General features: G+C 35.8%; 1 protein-coding gene across 3 annotated transcripts in view; it reads right to left on the bottom strand.

The window, feature by feature from the left end:
• LOC149797036 (E3 ubiquitin-protein ligase MYCBP2-like) overlaps positions 1-22047 on the bottom strand; it is a 340499-nt gene that overhangs the window by 281148 nt on the left and 37304 nt on the right. For all 3 annotated transcript variants that reach the window (XM_089961694.1, XM_089961696.1, XM_089961697.1), the window contains exons 14-16: positions 19080-19247; positions 14641-14796; positions 14118-14189 (exon numbers count right to left, since the gene is read on the bottom strand). In XM_089961694.1, the coding sequence (XP_089817820.1) occupies positions 14118-14189; positions 14641-14796; positions 19080-19247 (396 nt within the window). The remainder of the gene's footprint in view (positions 1-14117; positions 14190-14640; positions 14797-19079; positions 19248-22047) is intronic.

Raw genomic sequence — 22047 nt, 5'->3', positions numbered from 1 at the left:
TTTACAAAGATTTCCTCATACCAAATTTGATTTCAACCAAGATGTCCTTTAAAGTTACCAAATGAAAAGGAAATCTGTAATGGACATGGAACACAATGTGGCAGGGTCAGTAAAACATGAGTGTCACAGAATAGTGCATGAAAATAACTTGATGTTTCATTAGAACAATTATATGCAGTGGATTTCATGGACGTGTAAAGTCTTACCAAGTAAAGTTTTGTATTTTTACCCTGAGTAAACAAAAAAATCGAGCCATAGTTGCATCTCATTGCTGCAGCGAGATACCCATAATTCAAGATATGCATGGGTACTTTAACCCTAGGTTTTGCAATTGTTTCGTAGTAGTTATAGGACAGTTACATACAGCCATAGGGATGAAACATACCTGGCAAATGGGCAACATTGTTGGTTGCAGAGACTCCTGTTTGGCAAACAAGCAACATAGTTGGCAACAAAGCAGCAAAGTTAACAACATAGCGGCATCATACCTGGCTGGGCGAATGTTGGGTTGTGTGACAAAAAAATCAGTCATTATAATGGTGAGTCATTACCAGAGAAATTTATGTGGCTGTGTTATACCTTGATAAGCAAAAGATATTGGCATTCCATATTTAATTTGGAAGAAATCACAGACAAATGTCATTCAAAGAATATGAATTCTTGAATTGTGAATTTTGAAATCTGAACTGTAAATTCCAATTTCTGAACTGTGAATTTTAAATAATGCATCTGGTTATAATAACTACATGCATATTTTTATTAAAAGCATGTTCACATTATGGTGAATGCAAATATACACATGTTCTACAATATCAGTATCACCAAGAATATCGTAATATATCTGGTGAATTTTTTTAATACATTTATGGGATGCCAATCTCCAGCTTCGGTGTTAATGTCTTATTGATAGCATGTCTAATTGTACCAGTCCTGTTTAATTACGTCCCCAAAAGAACACTAACACTTTGTGTAAAGCAATGAACATTGTGTCCCAGTTTTAAGTCTTAATGTGGTATTATTGTTTGTTTGCATTTTTTCCATTCTACTGTTCGTTATGGTTCTTACATTAGTATTTGTGGTACAGAGATTCTTTTACTTCATTACATGTTACATAAACATCGCGTTAAAATACACGGTGTTCAGTGTTTTTACTCAATCCATATCCATTCAGGTTCAACCTTGTTACAGTGAGTAACTATATGCCCTCTCAAGATATTTGGTGGGAATATAAAAATATTTACTTTCATAAATATTTAGTATAAAATCTTACCTATAACATTATTTGTGTTTCTTTTGATCAAAAATCTTTTTTTTATTTTAAAAATGCTATCAGCACGTATAAGGCACTGAAAATAGAAGAAAAAAAATCCAGAACAAACATGTTTCATTGAGTCAGACAATGTAGAAGTTGTTTCCCAAATAGTATTTAGTTGGTAATAGTAAAGGTTAGTTTTGAAGGCTCAATCTTTTTCTTTAGTTCTAATTAAGAACTAATATTTGCTATAACATCTTGTATACACAGGCACACCTAACATGGACCAATGTTAGGATTAATGATGCTTTAACATCCTGTATACACCAACACAGCTCAAATAGACTAATGTTAGGACTAATGTTGCTTTAACAACCTGGATACAAAGTCACACACCACATGGACTACTGTTAGGACTAATGTTGCTTTAACAACCTGTATACAAAGTCACACATCACATGGACTACTGTTAGGACTAATGTTGCTTTAACAACGTGTACACAAAGACACACCTCACATGGATTAATGTAAGGACTAATGTTGCTTTAACAACCTGCATACACTGACACACCTCACATGGACCAATGTTAGGACTAATGTTGCTTTAACAACCTGGATACACTGACACACATCACATGGACTACTGTTAGGACTAATGTTGTTTTAACAACCTGTACACAAAGACACACCTCACATGGATTAATGTTAGGACTAATGTTGCTTTAACATCCTGCATACAAAGACACACCTCAAATGGATTAATGTTAGGACTAATGTTGCTTTTACAACCTGTATACAAAGACACATATCACATGGACTACTGTTAGGACTAATGTTGCTTTAACAACCTGTATATACTGACACACCTCAAATAGACTAATGCTAGGACTAATGTTGCTTTAACAACCTGTATACAAAGACAGATATCACATGGACTACTGTTAGGACTAATATTGCTTTAACAACCTGTATACACTGACATACCTCACATGGACCAATGTTAGGACTAATGTAGCTTTAACAACCTGGATACACTGACACACATCACATGGACTACTGTTAGGACTAATGTTGCTTTAACAACCTGTACACAAAGACACACCTCACATGGATTAATGTTAGGACTAATGATGCTTTAACATCCTGTATACAATGACACACATCACATGGACTACTGTTAGGACTAATGTTGCTTTAACAACCTGTACACAAAGACACACCTCACATGGATTAATGTTAGGACTAATGATGCTTTAACATCCTGTATATACTGACACACCTCAAATAGACTAATGAAAGGACTAATGTTGCTTTAACAACCTGGATACACTGACACACATCACATGGACTACTGTTAGGACTAATGTTGCTTTAACAACCTGTACACAAAGACACACCTCACATGGATTAATGTAAGGACTAATGTTGCTTTAACATCCTGTATACAAAGACACACATCACATGGACTACTGTTAGGACTAATGTTGCTTTAACAACCTGTATAAACCGAAATACCTCACATGGATTAATGTTAGGAATAATGATGCTTTAACATCCTGTATACACTGACAAAGCTCACGTGGACTAATGTTAGGACTAATGATGCTTTAACATCCTGTATATACTGACACACCTCAAATAGACTAATGTAAGAACTAATGTTGCTTTAATATCCTGTATATACTGACAAAGCTCACATGGACTAATGTTATGTGTGTGTGTGTGTGTGTGTGTGTGTGTGTGTGTGTGTGATTTGGATTTTTAACACAGCTTTAACAATTTTTCAGTCATCACTATAAACTGTCACACTGCAGACATCATAGCAATGACTGAAAAATTGTTAAAGCTACGTTAAAAATCCAATCACACGTACACATACAAACACCAAGCCAACCAGTCCTAACACTAACCTCTTAATACTGAGTACCATTTTTACAAGTCTTTGGTATGACTCAGGGTTCGAACCTGTGACCTCCTGCATCTGAGGACTAATGTTAGGACTGTTGCTTTAATATCCTGTATACACTGACACACCTCAAAAGAACCAATTGTAGGACCACTTTTGCTTTCACATTCTGTATAAACTGACACACATCAATTGGACTAATGTCAGGACTATTGTTATTTTAACATCCTGTACACACCAGCACACCTCATATGGACTAATGTTAGGACTAGTGTTGCTTTAACATCCTGTATACAAAGACACACCTCACATGGATTAATGTTAGGACTAATGTTGCTTTAACATCATGTATACAAAGACACAGTTCACATGGACTACTGTTGACAAACTAATGAGCTCACAGCAATCATTTAATCGCAAGATTCTGAGAAGTGGAGAGATCAGGAAACAGCCTTTCACTTATGCACTCTCTTATGGTTTGGGACTAGAGATTTATATATAATAAGGAAATAATAATTACTGAATCAATTCATCAAATAATTATTGGCATCTCATGTTAAATGTATGATGTACTGAGTTAGCAATTGTTCATATCAACTGAACATGTCCTACAAAACTGGTCTTCAAGAAGCTCTTTTATCATACTATTTGATTAGAAATGAAATGAATCCCAAGTTTCTTAAGAAGGACGCTGTTTTAAAGACAAGCTGGAAATGAACTATTACAGTTCTACTTTGTTATAACATGGTGATACAGCATTAGAAATGCCAAAAATAACAGCATTTATGTATACAGAATAAATAATTTTTCCTTTCATAGTAAGTGTGTGTGTGTGTGTGTGTGTGTGTGTGTGTAATTTCAATTTTTAACGTAGCTTTAACAATTTTTCAGTCAAATTGCTATGATGTTCTGCAGTGTGGCAGTTTATAGTGATGTCTAGCACCAGGGCATCATGCTGCAGACATGTAGCATGATGTCCCACCCAGTCACATATCCTTACACCAAGCCAACCAGTCCTAACACTAACCTCTTAATGACGAGTGCCAAGCGAGGCAGCAGTTAGTATCATTTTTATAAGTCTTTGGTATGACTTGGCCAGGGATCAAACCCACAACCTCCCACATTCAAGGCAAATGCTCTAACCACTAGGCCATCGGAGCGGTTCCATAGTAGTTGTAAAAATAAAGATAAAGAACTGAAAATTCAATGATGTTGTCTTTCACTCCATGCAGTACTGCATCATGCATTTGACAGTTGTTGTTGTTGTTGTTGTTCTCGGGTTTAACACCATTTTCAGCACAAGATAGGTTATACATGGTGGCCAGTATAACTGGTGGAGGAAGAACCCTGGAAAACCCAGGGAAGAACCACTGACCCACGAGAAGCTACTGGCAGGCTTTCCCACGTACCCACGCTAGCCAAGCCTTGGACTCAAACCCACGCAGGCAGAGGTGAGATGGCAGTGATCCGGAACGGTGAGCACTTTAGACCACTCGGCCACTCGGGGCCCCCATTTGACAGTACCGTACCACATCATGATCAGGAAAAAGAAATAGGGCACCTGGTTTTCACAAATACCACTGTCAATGTTGAAAGGCAAAATCCATCTTCAGATAATATTCCCTCAGAAAATACATTTAAATTTAGGACAACGCAAGAGAGAAACATATCCAGAGATCATAAAGTCTTAAAGATATAGAAAATTTCTGGGATGGAAATTTCCGCTCATGAACTGCTCTAAATTTCATGGAGACAATGAACTGAGTTGACTTTGCTTACTGTCTTTGCTCTAACTCTAGTCGCACATGCAAAATGTTACTTTAAATTGTACAGGACAAGAGTGTTTATGGTCCATGGTTTGTACAGAGGTTTCTTTCAATGACTTTTCAATGAATTTTCAAGGACTGTAAGGATGCAAATTTCTGTTGACCTATGAATGGCACATTAATTTGGGCCAGAGAACAATTAATTAGATTTATGGGGACAGGTGCTTGCTAAATCGTTATACTGCAATGATTTCTAATGTCTGTGTCGGGAGAGGATGTGATTCTTAATTAAGCCATCGTTTACTTAACTGTTAGACGACTAGAAAAGGGAAGGTTAACTTCGATTTTATATCGGAACTGTCAGAAGCTGAGTTTTTCCAGAATCAGTTGTTTGGAAATCTAGAAGTCAAGCTGACCGCAATTTTGGTGCTTACTTATAAAAAGAAGGTAAATATATTTAATCCTGATTGGTTACGCTAAATAAGGGGCATGGTTCCTACATGTAATTATTTGGGATTAAATTGCCCTCATCAAAAAAAATCTGGTCAGTCTGCATTTTTCCTGCAAGAGTGAAAACATAGGAGACTCCAAGACTGAATTTGGAAGAAATTCTCTCGTAAAACATTTGTCAAAGGGACCGGATGTCTGGAAAGTCAATGGACACAATTCAGGCGGTAGAAGCAAACAGAGCTTGAAAGCACAAGGTATCTGCGTCGATCTCATGTAATTCATTGATACCAATATAATGATTTGCTTGAATTTAATTGCTTATATTTGCATGAATGTATTTGTTTAAATCCGCACATCAATTCTCTTGATATGAGTGTAGCTGTGTTGAGTTCATCTATCTGAATTCATACAATGATCTTCTTTATATAAGCTTGACGAATTGTTTGAATTTGTTGTCTTGATTGTTATAGAAAACTAAGAATTTCATGCATTACTTAAGTTAATATGAGTTACTAGAATCTGTGTGAATTCTCCGATCTTAGATGATTTCAAGTATGATAAAGACTTTAATGGGTGTATTTGCTGAAAATAACGTAGTTAAGCCATGTAATGAATTTTATTCACTGATTTGTGTAATTGAGACAAGAACGGAACTGTTAATATCTCGTGTAATGTTAATGGGAATCAGTGATGAACTAGCCATTAGGAAGTACATTAATGTTGTGAACTAGGTTTGTTTATAGTCTGCTATGTTTAGCTTGACCAGATAGCCTTTGGTATCTGTCTGAATTCCAATAGAATGATATCTGACATAACGAAAAGGGAGTAATGATCTATTCTCAGTAGGACAACTGACAATATTTAGGTTGCTTCTCTGTTCATTCTGAAAGGGGAAAAAGCTCGATAGATGTAGTATCCACTGAAGTATCTACTGACATATCCAAGTACCTACTTTTCCAAGTATCTATGTATCTACGTACATGCACTTACATATCCACCTACCCATGCAAAGTCTGAGGGCCAAAAAGAGGTGAGACAGTAGGGAGGTCAGAGAAGGGAAAAAGCGAAAGGACCTAGAGGAACCATGACAGTGAAGTTGGAGTGGACTGGAATAAGCAGGTTATGAAGCTGTACAAGGTAATGACTTTGATTGTTCACTCGATTCTATGATGAACCAATTCTATCATTTAAAACAGATCGGCTACTGATATAAATATATTTGTGTTTGAAATTTGCTAAATGATTTATTTCAAAGAGAAGTGTATCTTCCTAATTTAATGTATTATTACAGTTGTTTATATAAGTGATTAAATTGCTTCTTTTTTTCCATGTACAGGGAGCTCATGTCATCCTGTTCTATATATCTGCTCAGATCTCTATTTATTCCATCTATAATTTAACACTTTACTTTAATATTTACTCGATACGGGCAACAATACCAAGGGCGATCACCCTCTAGATAACGATAGCCAAATAAAGCGGACACCGTGTAAGAAGGTACAACCTCACAACACCACCAACAGTAGCACCGCTACAAGGATTTCCGCATTTTTTAAGAAGCACATTTTGTTACAGTAATTGCTCTTTCTCCAAATGCTACTTTGTTTCTTAGTGCACCAAAAAGTACAAAAGTAGAAGAAAAAATCACATGTTTTGCACATCAATCTATGTTTGTCCCTTAAAATGCTTTCACCCAACTGAAAATAGAGCTCCTTCCTAGGGTCACATTCCTTACTGATCAGTATACCTACAACAAATAGACACTACTCCATCTTGAAACTACTGGTGTTGTGTGTCATTTTATCCACCCTATTTATATCTTATTTTTGGAAAATATGTGAGAACAATTTAAAAGTTAAATCCAGTTTTATTGTATTGTATTCCCTCAGATAAATTCCAAGAATTTTTCAATGAATATTTTCTGAGGAAAATTGTCTTTTTTAAAATTCATGCAGATTTGAAGGCAACCCCTCAAATTCAAGGATTTGTCAAGGTTGTATGAACCATACACTCTCTGTACATGTAGGCTTCATAAGGTGTTCCATATACTGATGGTTCACATACAGGTGCAGTGTACACAGTACAACTGATGGTCTACATGTACATAGTATGTCACATGTACTAATGGTCTACACACAGGTTCAGTGTGCATGGTGATTCACATGTACTGATGGTTTATGTATGCTCACTGTAAAGTGCGACATGTGTAGTCCAAATATAGACTAAGTGTACACAGTGTGTTACTTGTACTGATGGTCTACACCTATTGGCCCAGTGCACATAGTGTGACAAGCACTGCTGGTCTACATATTGGCCAAATGTATGTAATGTCACATGTACTGATATACTGGCTGAGTACACAGTGTCACATGTACTGATGGTTTACATATTGGCTGAATATACCATGTGTCACATGTACATATTTACATTTACACATTGGCAGACTATGCACGGATTCATATGTACTGATTGTCTACATGATGGCTCAGTATAAAGTGTTTCACATTTACTGATTGATGATCCATACATTGGCTTAGTATACACAGTATGTTACCATACATGCGAAACCCTAGAGGCAGAAGCATAATTATTATTAACATAAGTGGCAAAATAGGGATAATCAATAACACTCACTTTAACTAGTCTACATGTCTAATCATAAAGTCATCAAGTCCACCAATTCTGCCAAGAACACAATAATACATTCAAACTAAGTGCTGTAATTACATCACTCATATTTGTAAAGTGCTCTTGATCTGTTTTTTCTTATCTGACATGTTTTGAAGTTTAAAAAGATCTCTATCCTCAAAACATTTTCAGTCATATAACATCCATAAAGCCTGTTTCACTCAACATCTGGTCCACTACCTAAATATATTTATCAAAATATAATGAATATCTAACAAGTTGTCCAATTGAAGAAATCTATTTGTTTTATTGAAAATATGTCACATAACAGCTTCTATAAATAAGGAAAGTACATGTAGATCTATGATGGACAAATTACACTTATGCAATTCTTACACAGCATTCTTTTGAAAAATATTCTCAAATTTATATGATACGTGGGATTAACGAGATGATGTCACAGGTACTTAGGGTGTACATATTAGCTCAGTATACATAATGTCATGAGTACTGACAGTCAAAGTACTGACTAAACGGCGGGCCCCGAGTGGCCGAGTGGTCTAAAGCGCTCACTGTTCCGGATCACTGCCATCTCATCTCTGCCTGCGTGGGTTTGAGTCCAAGGCTCGGCTAGCGTGGGTACGTGGGAAAGCCTGCCAGTAGCTTCTCGTGGGTCGGTGGTTCTTACCTGGATTTTCCAGGGTTCTTCCTCCACCATTAATACTGGCCGCCATGTATAGCCTATCTTGTGCTGAAAAATGGCGTTAAACCCTAGAACAACAACAACTGACTAAATGTACAGTGTCACATGTTCATATGGTCTACATATTACTCATTGTACATAATGTCACATGTACTAATGGTCTATATATTAGCTCAGTATAAAGTGTCACATTTATTGAAAGTCTACATATTGGCTCAGTATACATAGTTGCTGTTGTAGGGTTTAATGCCATGTTTCAGCACATGATAGGCTATACATTGCAGCCAGTATTAATGGTGGAGGAAGAACCTGGGAAAACCCCCCAGAAAGAACCACCAACCCACAAGAAGCTACTGGCAAGCTTTCTCACATACCCACATTGGCTGAATCCGAGACTCGAACCCACGCAGACAGTGGTGAGATGGCAGTGAGCGCTTTAGACCACTCAGCCAATTGGGGCCCCCTCAGTATACATAGTGTTACATTACTGACGGTCAACATATTGACTAAGTATATGTAGTACTGATGGTCTACATATTGGCTCAATATACATGATGTCACATGTACTGATTGTCTATATATTGGATCAGTGTACATGTGTGGGTGTGTCTGTTTGTGATTTGGATTTTCAATACAGCTTTAACAATTTTTCAGTCATATCACTACAATGTCTGCAGTGTGGCAGTTTACAGTGATGTCTAGCACCGGGGCATCATCTATCACCACCCAGTCACATTATCCTGACACCAGGCCAACCTGTAGTAATACTAACCTCTTAATGCTGAGCATCTAGCGAGGCAGCTGTCAGTACCATTTTTATGTCTTTGGTATGACTCAGCTGGGGTTCGAACACATGACCTCCTGCATCTGAGGCGGATGCTCTAGTCACTCGGACACTGGAACAGTCAACTCACTGTGCATAGTGTCAAACGTACTGATGGTCTACATTTTGGCTCATTGTACATAGTGTCACACATACTGATGGTCTAAAAATTGGCTCAGTATGTATAGTGTCACACATACTGATGGTCTAAAGATTAGTTCAGTATACATGGTCACATGTACTGGTGGTCTACATATTAGTTCAGTGTACATAGTGTCACACATACTGATGGTCTAAAGATTAGTTCAGTATACATGGTCACATGTACTGGTGGTCTACATATTGGCTCAGTGTACATAGTGTCACACGTACTGATGGTCTAAAGATTAGTTCAGTATACATGGTCACATGTACTGGTGGTCTACATATTGGTTCAGTGTACATAGTGTCACATATACTGATGGTCTACATATTGGTTCAGTATGTGTAGTCTGATGCATGTACTGGTCAACATATTTGCCCAGTGTACATAGCGTCACACGTACTGATGGTCTAAAGACTGGCTCAGTATACAAAGTGTCACACGTACTGATGGTCTATATATTGGCTCAGTATATGTAGCGTGATGCATGTACTGGTCAACATATTGACCCAGTGTACATAGTGTCAAATATACTGACAGTCTGAAGGTTGGCTCAGTGAACATAGTGTCACACATACTGATGGTATAAAGATTGGCTCAATATATATAGTGTCACATGTACTGATGGTCTACATACTGGCCCAGTATATGTAGTGTCTCACATACTGATGGTCTAAAGAATGGCTCAGTATACATAGTGTCATGCATGTACTGGTCAACATACTGGCCCAGTGTACATAGTGTCACACATACTGATGGTCTAAAGATTGGCTCAGTATACATAGTGTCACATGTACTGATGGTCTACATATTGGCTCAGTAGACACAGTGTGTCACATGTAACATTTACACAGTGGCTAGGTGTACAAATCTGAACATAAAAGGGCTAATGGACTTCTTATGAGGTTCATTATACAAATGAGAACCTCCAAAAGATTATCAGTTTGTCTAGCGAGTGGATATTGCACATGGACTATATTAGCAGGCTATTATGTCTAGAGAATGGACAATATACTGACTAGTTTGTCTGGTGAATGGATAATGCATATAGACTGTATGGAAGGGTTATGATGACTAGTTTGTCTGGTGAATGGATAATGCATCTAGACTGTATGGAAGGGTTATGATGACTAGTTTGTCTGGTGAATGGATAATGCATCTAGACTGTATTGGAGAGTTCAGATGACTAGTTTGTCTGGTGAATGGATAATGCATCTAGACTGTATTGGAGAGTTCAGATGACTAGTTTGTCTGGTGAATGGATAATGCACCCTGACTGTATTAGTGGGCAAGAATTACTAGTTTGTTTGGTGAATGAATAATGCACAAAGACTGTATTAGAGGGCTATGATGACCAATAATAGATAAATCCTGTTCATGATTACATAATGTGCAATTTTTTCTACTTGACACATAAGCTACATCCAAAAACAGGAAAATAAACTACAGTAACTTCATGCTAAGAAATATTCAGCCTGGTGTGTATTCACTTGCTTAATCAAAAACAATAGCTAAACAGTAGTCAATTACAATTGAGACTCCTTAGAAATGCAGGCAGATGGGAACAAACAAGCTTTGGCAATGCCCAACTTTAATAAAATTGTCTCATAACTCTCCACGCTAACAAATCATAGGAATTTAAGAATTACTGATTGTCTTTTTATATATTTGTTACTTACTTTTCTTAAAAAAAAAGATTCATACAAGTCCTTGACAGATCTGATGCTGTACAGCCAAGACACATTCACAGGAGCCCACAAGAACATGACTCATTCACAGGAGCCCACAAGAAGACAGTTTCTTCCCACCTTTTAGGTTTTTTTTAAATTTCAAATAGTGAATAATCTCAGACATTCTTAAAAATTCCAACATACCAAATTTCAAGAGAAAAACTTATATGTCTGAATAAACTACAGGCACTGAAATGAACATAACTTTCTTTGTAGCCACAGGCAGCAACCCAAATTTTACAAGTCATCACACTACTGGAATAATGAAAACTACAAGTCCAAGAGAAAATTCACTAGCCTCAGGCTTGTGAACTACTGCTAATTTCAAGTCCTGAACCATGCTCACAAAACATATGCATTATAAAAATCCATGGACATAAGCTCTGACCTTTGACCTGATGTTCTGGAAAGAATATCTGTGTTAATATGTTACCACTTGACAAGTTACGGCTAAAATAGAAAATTACTATTTGTTTGAATATTTGCACTGATTAAAACTAACCTGGCACTAAATCAACATTATCTTTAGGTAAATCCACAAAGCCATGATTGACAAAACTTAATTCATATATTTTTGTGTTATGATGTACACAAGCCATTATTGATAAACCCAAAGTCACTAAGTCATGTTGATTGATCTTAGACCATATATGATGTTGAAGAACAGACCAATACAATTTTCATTCTGGACAAACAACATATTACAAGATGTGTTATAATAAAAAACCCATATCCAAACAACCATCTGTTTAAAAAGTGTAGCTAGAAGAAGACTTCAAAGATGGTCACTTTGACAGCCAATTTTTTAGTTATAAAGGCATTATTTTCAATAAGGAGCAATATAAGAAAAGTTTCAGTCAAATATGACTATCAGTTCAAACAAAGTGGCAATAACAAGCTTTCCAAGATGGCTGCATGGTTGTCATAGAGGTCAGAGCAGCATAATTTTCCTGTACAATTAACTACATTTTTATACTATGAATTTAGTCAAAATATTCAGAAAGAATTGTGACCACTGTGGCAATCATATTTGTGGTCAGACTGGCATTGTTTCACTTATCACCAACTGCTCATCATTAGAAACACGTCAGTGAGAAAAAGAAATGATTAACCATACAAAATTGGAAGCGATAAAACAAATTTCAAGATGGCATCCATGTTGAGGTGAAAATAGCACCAGTTTTATGTATGATCTTATAAATACTGTAATAAGTGTTTTAATGGAAACATCATTTCAATATTACCATCTGTTCCAGAGAGTAGCCATGACATTATTTACAACATAGTCACTGTGGCGGCCATAATGAAGGTCTAACAGACATCTATTTCATTTAGAAATAACTACAATCATTACAAGTGCTTTATTGAGAACACCATGTCAATATGTTAATCCCTTCAGGAGTTGTCCTAAGAATTAAAAGGACAGTCACCACAGTGGCCATGTTGGAGATCAAATCAGCACCATTGTTATTTAGAATTAACATCATTGCAGAAGTGTTTTACTGAGAACCACACGTACAAATGAACATCCATTCAGAAAGAGTAAATAAAAATTGTGATGCCACTGGGACAGCCATGTTGGAGGTCAGATTAGCATGATTCTCATTTGGGACCAACTATATTTACTGTAAAAAGTGTTTTGTTGGAAAACCCAAGTCAATACAACCATTTGTTCAGGAAGAGCTGAATGACAAGATTTTCAAGGTGGCCAAAATGATAACCAAACTGTGTGTCCACTACTTTCATTAAGGAATAACTAGACTTTAGGATGAAGGTGTGTACCAAGCTGGGACTGACAATCATTTTTTTTATAACACTTTCCCAATCAGGCAAGTTTTTAAAGAATTAATTTACCCAGACCAGTTCATAACATTGCCTGTCTTGGGTAAAGTGAAAAGGAAAGAAATATCAGCACAACTTACTGACACATGACTGAATTTTACAATAAGTTTAACAAAACTAGAATACACCACAGATTCATTTTCTAAGTTTTTTTTACATTTGATCTGACAAACACAAACTTCAAAACTGAAACAAAAATTTATGTAAAGAAAATTGGTGTAAAAGTAACAAAATTAGAAAACCATGCAATAATAAACAAAAACGAACAAAATATGAATGAAGGATTAAATCATAAAATAGTAACATCTTTTAGTAAGTTCAATGAAGAGAACAGACAATGATCCCAACAGTACAGTCAGTAACCCTCATCAAAGTCAACGTGTATTGCTCTTTCAATGATATATCTGTACAGTCAGCTATAATCATTAAAGTTAAGCAACATGTACCTTCAGTACAAGTGGCATGACAAGCTCTCATATAGTTCACTTGCCCTCACCCATGTTTCACTTGCTCCAAACAATTGATGTCAATGCATAAGTATCATGTTACTGGCACTGCCTTAAGCACTTGTCAGACCAGACTGTGGGATAAGTGTAAGCAATGTCTCCTTAGATAGTAATCTAATGGTTATGTGCTAATTAACAGGCTTTTGTTAAATTGTAAGTGTTATGAAAGGGCACTAATAATTAGGACTCAAACAGTGTAAACAAGAGAGAGAGGGATGGGAAACACATGGCAGCATGATACTGAGGTAAGTACCTCAAAACAGCATACAGGAGCTAAGGTACATGAGAAAAGGGGCTTGGTGCAGTGCCATTCTAAACGTGGCAAAGGGAAATAATATTCAGTTTTACTGTTACTATTTAAGCCCTCACCTGACTGGCACATAACATCATCCATATCTACTTCCTCCTCTTCTTCTGCCATTGTCACGTTATTAATAGGTGCTGAAATAAAAAATAATATATCTGAAAAACAGGTAAACCCACTTACACTTATATTCTGGCTATAGAATTTTTACTGTACAATAAAATATTCTCACCAAAAAATGTTGCACATTTAATAATTTAAACAAATTATGGATATAAAATTCATTGCTCATCAAGGAAAAATAGTTATATAGAGTTACATTACAATTCAACATACCCAAGATTTTCTGCAAAAATCATATGCATCTTCAAGTTTTAACATTTTTAGCATAACCAATCCTGATCCACAGCACAAAAGTGGTAAATTAATATGTAATCGAAATCAAACCAGAATATTCTCACAACTTCATCTGCATACTTTAACAAGAAACAAAACATCTTCCTATTTAATACTATAAATATATTCAGTCTATACCTGTCTCTTTCTAAACCTAAAAAATCATCATCATCATCAGTCTTAATCACTCACCATCTTTTGCAGCCCCAGGTGTGAAGTCCCTTCCACACTGTCCTTTGTTATTAATTCCATAGGTGAAGATCTGTCCTTTATTTGTAAGGGCAACAGCATGGGCCTTACCAAGAGCAATCTGGACTACAAATACATCCTTCAAGTCAGTCACATGACCTGCAAATATATGACAAAACCCCCCTGAAATGTAAAATAGGCTATGCGGGTAATGAATGATACTAATTGAGCTTTAAGTAATATGTTTATTACAGCTATTGATCAAGCTGACAACATTTGCCATGTTATTTAAAATTGCTTAACGTAACACAATGAAGAAATATCTGCACAAAGAAACCCATTTGCTGTTCTACATTGTTTGTATTGTGTCAAGAAGTATCCAGTTCCAATGAGTGGGGGAAACTCTACATAAACTAAAATTACTATTGCAGAGAGGACACTGACAAATCTATGATTACTGTTCCACATTGTGGGTAAATTGCCTGATCTATGATCATGGTTCTACAGAGTGGAGAAGCTGTGCCAGATCATGATCACTGCTCTGAAGTGGGGAGACTGTGCCACATCAATGAATACTGTTCCAAAGAGCAGTACCATACCAAATTTATCATTACTGTTCTACAGAGTGGAGAAGCTGTGCCAGATCATGATCACTGCTCTGGAGTGGGGAGACTGTGCCACATCAATGAATACTGTTCCAAAGAGCAGTACTGTACCAAATTTATCATTACTGTTCTACAGAGTGGGGAAGCTATGCCAGATCATGATCGCTGCTCTGAAGTGGGGAAACTGCTACATCAATGATTACTGTTCCAAAGAGTAGGAAAACTGTACAAAATCTATGATTACGGTTCCACGAAGTGGGGAAATGGCCAAATCTATTATTACCTTTCCAAAGAGTGCAAAAACTGTCACAAATCTAAGGTTATTTTTCCACAGTGTGGCAAAACTGCCAAATCTATGATCACTGCTCCAATGAGTGCACAAACTGTGCTAGATATATGATCACTGTTCCAATGAGTGGACAAACTGTACTAGATATATGATCACTGTTCCATAAAGTGGGGAAACTGTGACAGATCGCATTCTGATAGAATTTACAAGTACATAAAAGAGCAGCACAAGTAATTCTGGACACTTTTGAGTATCCATCTGAAATGTTATCCACAGAACTCAAATGGCTAACAATTCATTAAAGAACTGATTTTCACAAAGCAGTTCTTGTTTATGCATGCATACAATGATGCACATTAGAGTATCTTCAAGATATTTACAAACAAAATTCAACACCTGTTAAAGATGCACACATGGAAACCATCATACAACAAAACCAAGGACAGAATTTTTTTTAAAGATTCTTGGCGTCCCAAGCAGACCTGCAGAATACTCTTCAGTATACATGAAAAATCTGCAGAAAATTTAATTTTTACGAAAGGATACCTTAAGCATGTAAAATTTGATGATCAAAAGTGGACCCTTGAGCATGTAATAATCTGATGACTGAAAGTGGACTTGTACTAAAATAATAACACTTTGTACATTAGGACATTATGGTTGCCATATGTTGAGAATCAATAAAGGCACTGCTGCCATTGTTATTTTAGCAAGGTACTATCTACATCCAACCATCCTGTACCAACATTGACCACAAAAAGATTTGTGGTTGAGGAGCAAGGTACTGATAAATCATGCACATGAGTAAAGTATACCAAATCACTTCATATCAAGGAAACTAGGATTGGCTCCAGGTAAGTTTAGGAATAATTTGAGCTCTAACATATCTGCCAACCCATGAGTACAAAAATACTGACTGCTTATGACAAAATTACTGATTTTCAGGAATAAATATGGGTTTTTACAACTTTAATGCATATGTAACTATTTATAACATTCATAACAATCAGTAAAGTAGGACAGTAACTTAATTATTTAATGTCGTCAAAGATGCATGTGCACTCTTCCACCTTCTGAACAGGCATCCTGTTCCATTCATGTGCCTATTCAGAAGATGCAAGAGCACAAAACATACTAAGACACAGAAGCCTTTTACACACCTTGTTTTTTTGTTTTATAATCATTATTAATTCCAATGTACCATCTTTCATTAAATCTGTGTGATTTGTTTTACTGAACTATTTTCATTCTTGCAAACGAGTAATCCTCTGCAATTTTGCTGTCTGGAAAAAGTGTGCAGAATAAATTGCCAGCAACACTAGTAACTGAAAGAGGAAGGTTCATTTCTAAAAGAAATTTAGCCAATGAACTTTGATCAAATTACATCAAGGATCTCTCTGGTATTTATAAATGTTGTAAGTTCTGGCTGATTTGCTGATAATGAAGTAGCAAGCTGATGTTTATTAGATTTTTCATGCTGTTTTATGTCAAGGACACCACCATGCACAATAGCAAAACCACAATTACACAATTTGCAAAAACACAAAGTTTTCTCCTTTACTAATTGGTTTCACAAATCTAAACATGTTGATGTAATTGTCATTCCAGTTCAGTTTTCTTTTCTTTCCTGGAGAAATTCTGCATCTTCTGCTTTCATTTTCGACATCACTAGAAACTGAATATTACAAAGATGAGATACACTGGTAGCGGCAACTGCTTTGTGCAATCCAATATGGTGGTTAAAGACTGACATGGTAGCCACAATTTCAAATGAACCAATCATATTTTAGAACTCTATATCCCTATATATATATATGTGATACAATTTTCTCATAATGGAAATGGGTGCCATTTCTAAAGAGAAAATTGCAAGGAAATTGTTTTAATTTTTTTTTTTTATTAAAAAACAGATTTTAACAAGAAAAATATATACATGTATTCAGGTTCAAAATTTGGGACAAATACAGGAAAAACGGGACACCTGTCAGTTATACTCCTACCTCACATAACATTTGCTTAAAAGTGAAGTCCAACCTGAAACTGCACAGACCTAGATCTGCCATCACACAATGCACCCACATGTCAGGGACCATGCAGTTTCTTAGAGTAATCAGTAGAACAAACAACATGTAACCTTTTCTCAACCAAGTGACAGAGAAATCTACCTGTTCTGCTAATCTTACTTTTCCTATATCAGTCTGGTTATCTCAGTCATGGTTTCCACGTGCTAGGAACTACTTTTAAAAAGAAACCCTTGATGTCTTCTCTTGTGCCTGATGTTGTTATAAAATCCAAAAGCAACCACAACAGATATATAATAAAAGAAATTCACTCATAAAGCATCATTAGTTCTCTCCAAATTTTTTAACACAATACAAAACATTTTGAGAGACACACACAAAGTAAAGCTATCTGACAGAGCTCCAGACACAGGCAATATACACCACTGGCCACAAGAAAGCAAACTCTCTCAAGTGCTACTGCAAAGCTGGCAAAAACCAGAAATGTGTTACGTCATACTGGTTTTCTCTATGTTGAATGCCCACAACCCATCCCAGCTGAATCAAATATAATAATGTGATTCCAAATGAAAACTACTGCACTTAACCATAGTGGTTCATTCATCATTCCAGACGCTATTCCACAAGATTTCCATGTAGTATATCATTGCACTAGTGATAGCAACACTTGCCATATTTCCAGGAGAAGAAAATATAAATTTCCAAGAAAGTCATGAATTAGAAATTTCCTCATGTCACTACATACATCATCAGAACTGTACCCAGTAGGCATATTGTATCACACAGTATCATACTGTTGCCTACTACCAAAGAATGTTTTCCAAATTAGAACTGATGAAAGTGAAAACATAACCTTATAAAAAATATTAATTATTTATGGTCAATTTCATATGATATCCATCAATTAAGTGTGATAATACTGTAATAATATCAAATGATTTTATGTTTCTATTTTCTCATGCATAGAACTTGTGTACTTAGGCTTAGGGTCGACAGGTCACCCCATTGCCCTCATTGGATAAACAAAAACCACGTGGTTTTAGATGCCAATTGTGTAATACTTCCAACAAATAACAATTACAACTATTTTCTTGAATTTTTTTCTTTTCTAAGAGAAGTATATATAGCTTGATTCTACATAAATAATTACTCAGATTTTCATAACCGAGTACAAAACCTGATTACCTATATATAGGGTGAAAACCAATAATAACATCTGATGAATACTGTTCTTTGAATCTGCTAAATAAATTGCAAGGGTGTGGGGTTATTTTAATTTAGTTGTAAAAAACTGGTTGAAAAAATAATCTATGTTGGTGTTTGTACCAAGACCAGGAAATCCCAGTCGTGGGGTTACATTATTTGTCAAATAAAATAATCCCTTGTCTGGAATTTCCTTGTCTTGGTCCAAACACCAACATAGATTCTATTAATCTACCAGCAAATAATGCACTGGCAGATGAAAGTATATGTTATTTGCAGTTGGTCTTGACTTATTAGTGAGAATATACAGATCCTGTATCTTACCACTCGCATGGTCACAATGTGTGGTGTCCTTTCCAAACATATACACCTCTCCCTCTTTGGTGACAACAGCACTGGTGCCATTGTTACATGCTGCATACACTATATTCTTTGCCTCCAAGCGAATCATCTTTTTGGGTTTCACTGGTTTGGGCTGTCTACGACCTTTGGCTAAAAGAACATTAATACATATAAAATATTTCTTTTTATACATTAATACTGAATATGTAGTACATTCAACATATTTTAAATAAGCTTCAAAGCCACCAGTTAAAATTAATTGGTTTCATTTTGTACCACAATATGAAATATATCCATTATTTCTGCAAGAAAAGAATTGTTTTATTTATCATATTCCAGACTGATTATAAACTGTAGCTCTAACAATTAAATTCACTCTCTGAAATACAACCCCACGCATCCTTTATCTGTATGTTCACCTCTATCTGAATTGCATTTGTTGGATGTTCATCAAAATATTTATGATTTGAGAGAACTACTGATTTGGGATAACTAATCTGTTGCAATAAATTATATTTTGACATTCTATAAACTACTGTACCCTCTCTGACTACAAAAGCAAGTCCAATTAAGTAATGAAACACACCAGATCTTCACACTGTTGTCAAGATAGTGAAAAGAACTTTACCATGTACAGAAGCAAACAATGAGGACTCGGATATGTTCAGAAAAATAATTTCCACCCCCAAGAGATAATTCAGTTTCCATTTATTGCTCAAGCTCACAAAAGGCTTCGTTTTCTTACAGTAAAAATCACTTCTACTGTCATGCACAATCAAGTTAATTGCATCGCATGATGGGAAATCTTTAATTTTCATATGTAAAAATATAAGGATATATTTTGCACATGTAAAAATACATGAATTAAAAATATTAAAATTTTTCACCAATAATAATTTTCTGTATTTCACACTTAAGTAGATAATAAAATCATAATTTACAGAGTACAAATACATGCTCTTCACCTTGTACTTTGCAATGGGGTTCATAATTAAATTTGTTCTTAGCCATCTGTCCCCTATGGAGGTTTTCATTTCCGTAAATAGTTTCCTTCCTACTATCAACGTATTTCAAACTTTAAACATAAGGGCCTTCAATTGATCGATCCTGAACTGCATCTAAATGCATCCACTAGATATATTCTATTCCTAGTTTTAATGGTCAATCCAACATGCAGTGAACTTAAAGCATCTGTTTTTGCTTAATTTTCTATTCAATAATGGCAGATGCATTTGGAAAAAAATATGTTAATAAAACTTCTTTCAAATTTTAAATACAAACAAAAATTTAAAAATGATTGTCACTTTGAAATGTGTTCATGGAACAAGATTATTTCCAAGTAATCTAGAAACAAAAACCACATGTATGTAAGGACAGATAATAAAGATGTACATGGTTAACACTGTATACCCCTCCCACACTTATAACAAATGTATCAACAGGTAACATAGTCTTCAACCCTACTTTAAGTTTTATAATATTAATTAATCACAGTACTGATGTGAAGAACTGATGAGTCATTACAAAAATACATGTAGAGTCTGATATTATTTCTAATTCTATTTTGTTAAAAAGATCAGTTTTTCTGTGGAATTAGGCAATGTTTTGGATATCATCATTTTCATTACCCAACTTTTGCTTTGATCTCTATGGTCAGGATTGTGCCATGACATTAAACCCTATACACATACATATAACAGGACTGTACCATGGCATTAAACCCTATACACATACATATAACTGGACTGTGCCATGGCATTAAACCCTGTACACATACATCTAACAAGATTGTGCCATGACATTAAACCCTATACAATACATATAACATGATTGTGCCATGACATTAAACCCTATACACATACAAATAACAGGATTGTGCCATGACATTAAACCTTATACACATACATATAACAGGACTGTACCATGGCATTAAACCCTATACACATACATATAACAGGACTGTGCCATGGCATTAAACCCTGTACATATAAGTATAACAGGACTGTTGTTGTTGTTGTTGTTGTGGGGTTTAACGCCATTTTTCAGCACAATAGGCTATACATGGCGGCCAGTATTAATGGTGGAGGAAGAACCCGGAAAACCCCGGAAAGAACCACCGACCCACGAGAAGCTACTGGCAAGCTTTCTCACATGTCCACATTGGCTGAATCTTAGACTCAAACCGCCGCAGACAGAGGTGAGATGGCAGTGATCCGTAACGAAGAGCGCTTTAGACCACTCGGCCACTCGAGGCCCCATAACAGGACTGTGCCATGACATTAAACCCTATACACATACATATAACAGGACTGTGCCATGGCATTAAACCCTATACACATACATATAACAGGACTATGCCATGGCATTAAACCCAATACACATACATATAACAGGACTGTACCATGGCATTAAACCCTATACACATACATATAACAGAACATTATTAATGTAATGTTTATATTTTGATGAAAACATTTTGTGACATTAAAACCTACACACATACACACACACATATAAATGAACATTATTAAGTTGAGTTTATTATATTTTAATGGAAACATTTTGTGACATTAAAACCTTTACACATATATACACACATATAACAACATTATTCAAGTTAGGTTTATTATATTTTGATGAACCCTATACACACATACAAATGTTTAATGTAATTAAATGATATTTACACAAAGAATTGATTCAAGTCAGGGCCCATTACGTGGGTCAGCTCAAGGTCAGTTTCAGTGGACATGCACTCTAAGTTAGATCAGCTATCAGCCAACCAGATACAAGGGTCTGCTGTGCTGAGGTAGCTGACAGTGGTCATTCACTTTACAAGTGATCAGCGTTGAGAGTGGGCAGGTTTTGTTTTTTGTATTATATTCTCTTCTTGGTCCAAGAGTTGTCTGCTGTTAGAACTTGACAGTCTTTCAGGACTCATTCATAAGCT

Source organism: Sinohyriopsis cumingii, chromosome 6 (genome assembly GCF_028554795.1).
Source record: "Sinohyriopsis cumingii isolate HCF-2022 chromosome 6, ASM2855479v2, whole genome shotgun sequence".
In the NCBI taxonomy this organism is placed as follows: domain Eukaryota; kingdom Metazoa; phylum Mollusca; class Bivalvia; order Unionida; family Unionidae; genus Sinohyriopsis; species Sinohyriopsis cumingii.
This window is presented reverse-complemented; position numbering and strand designations above follow the sequence as displayed.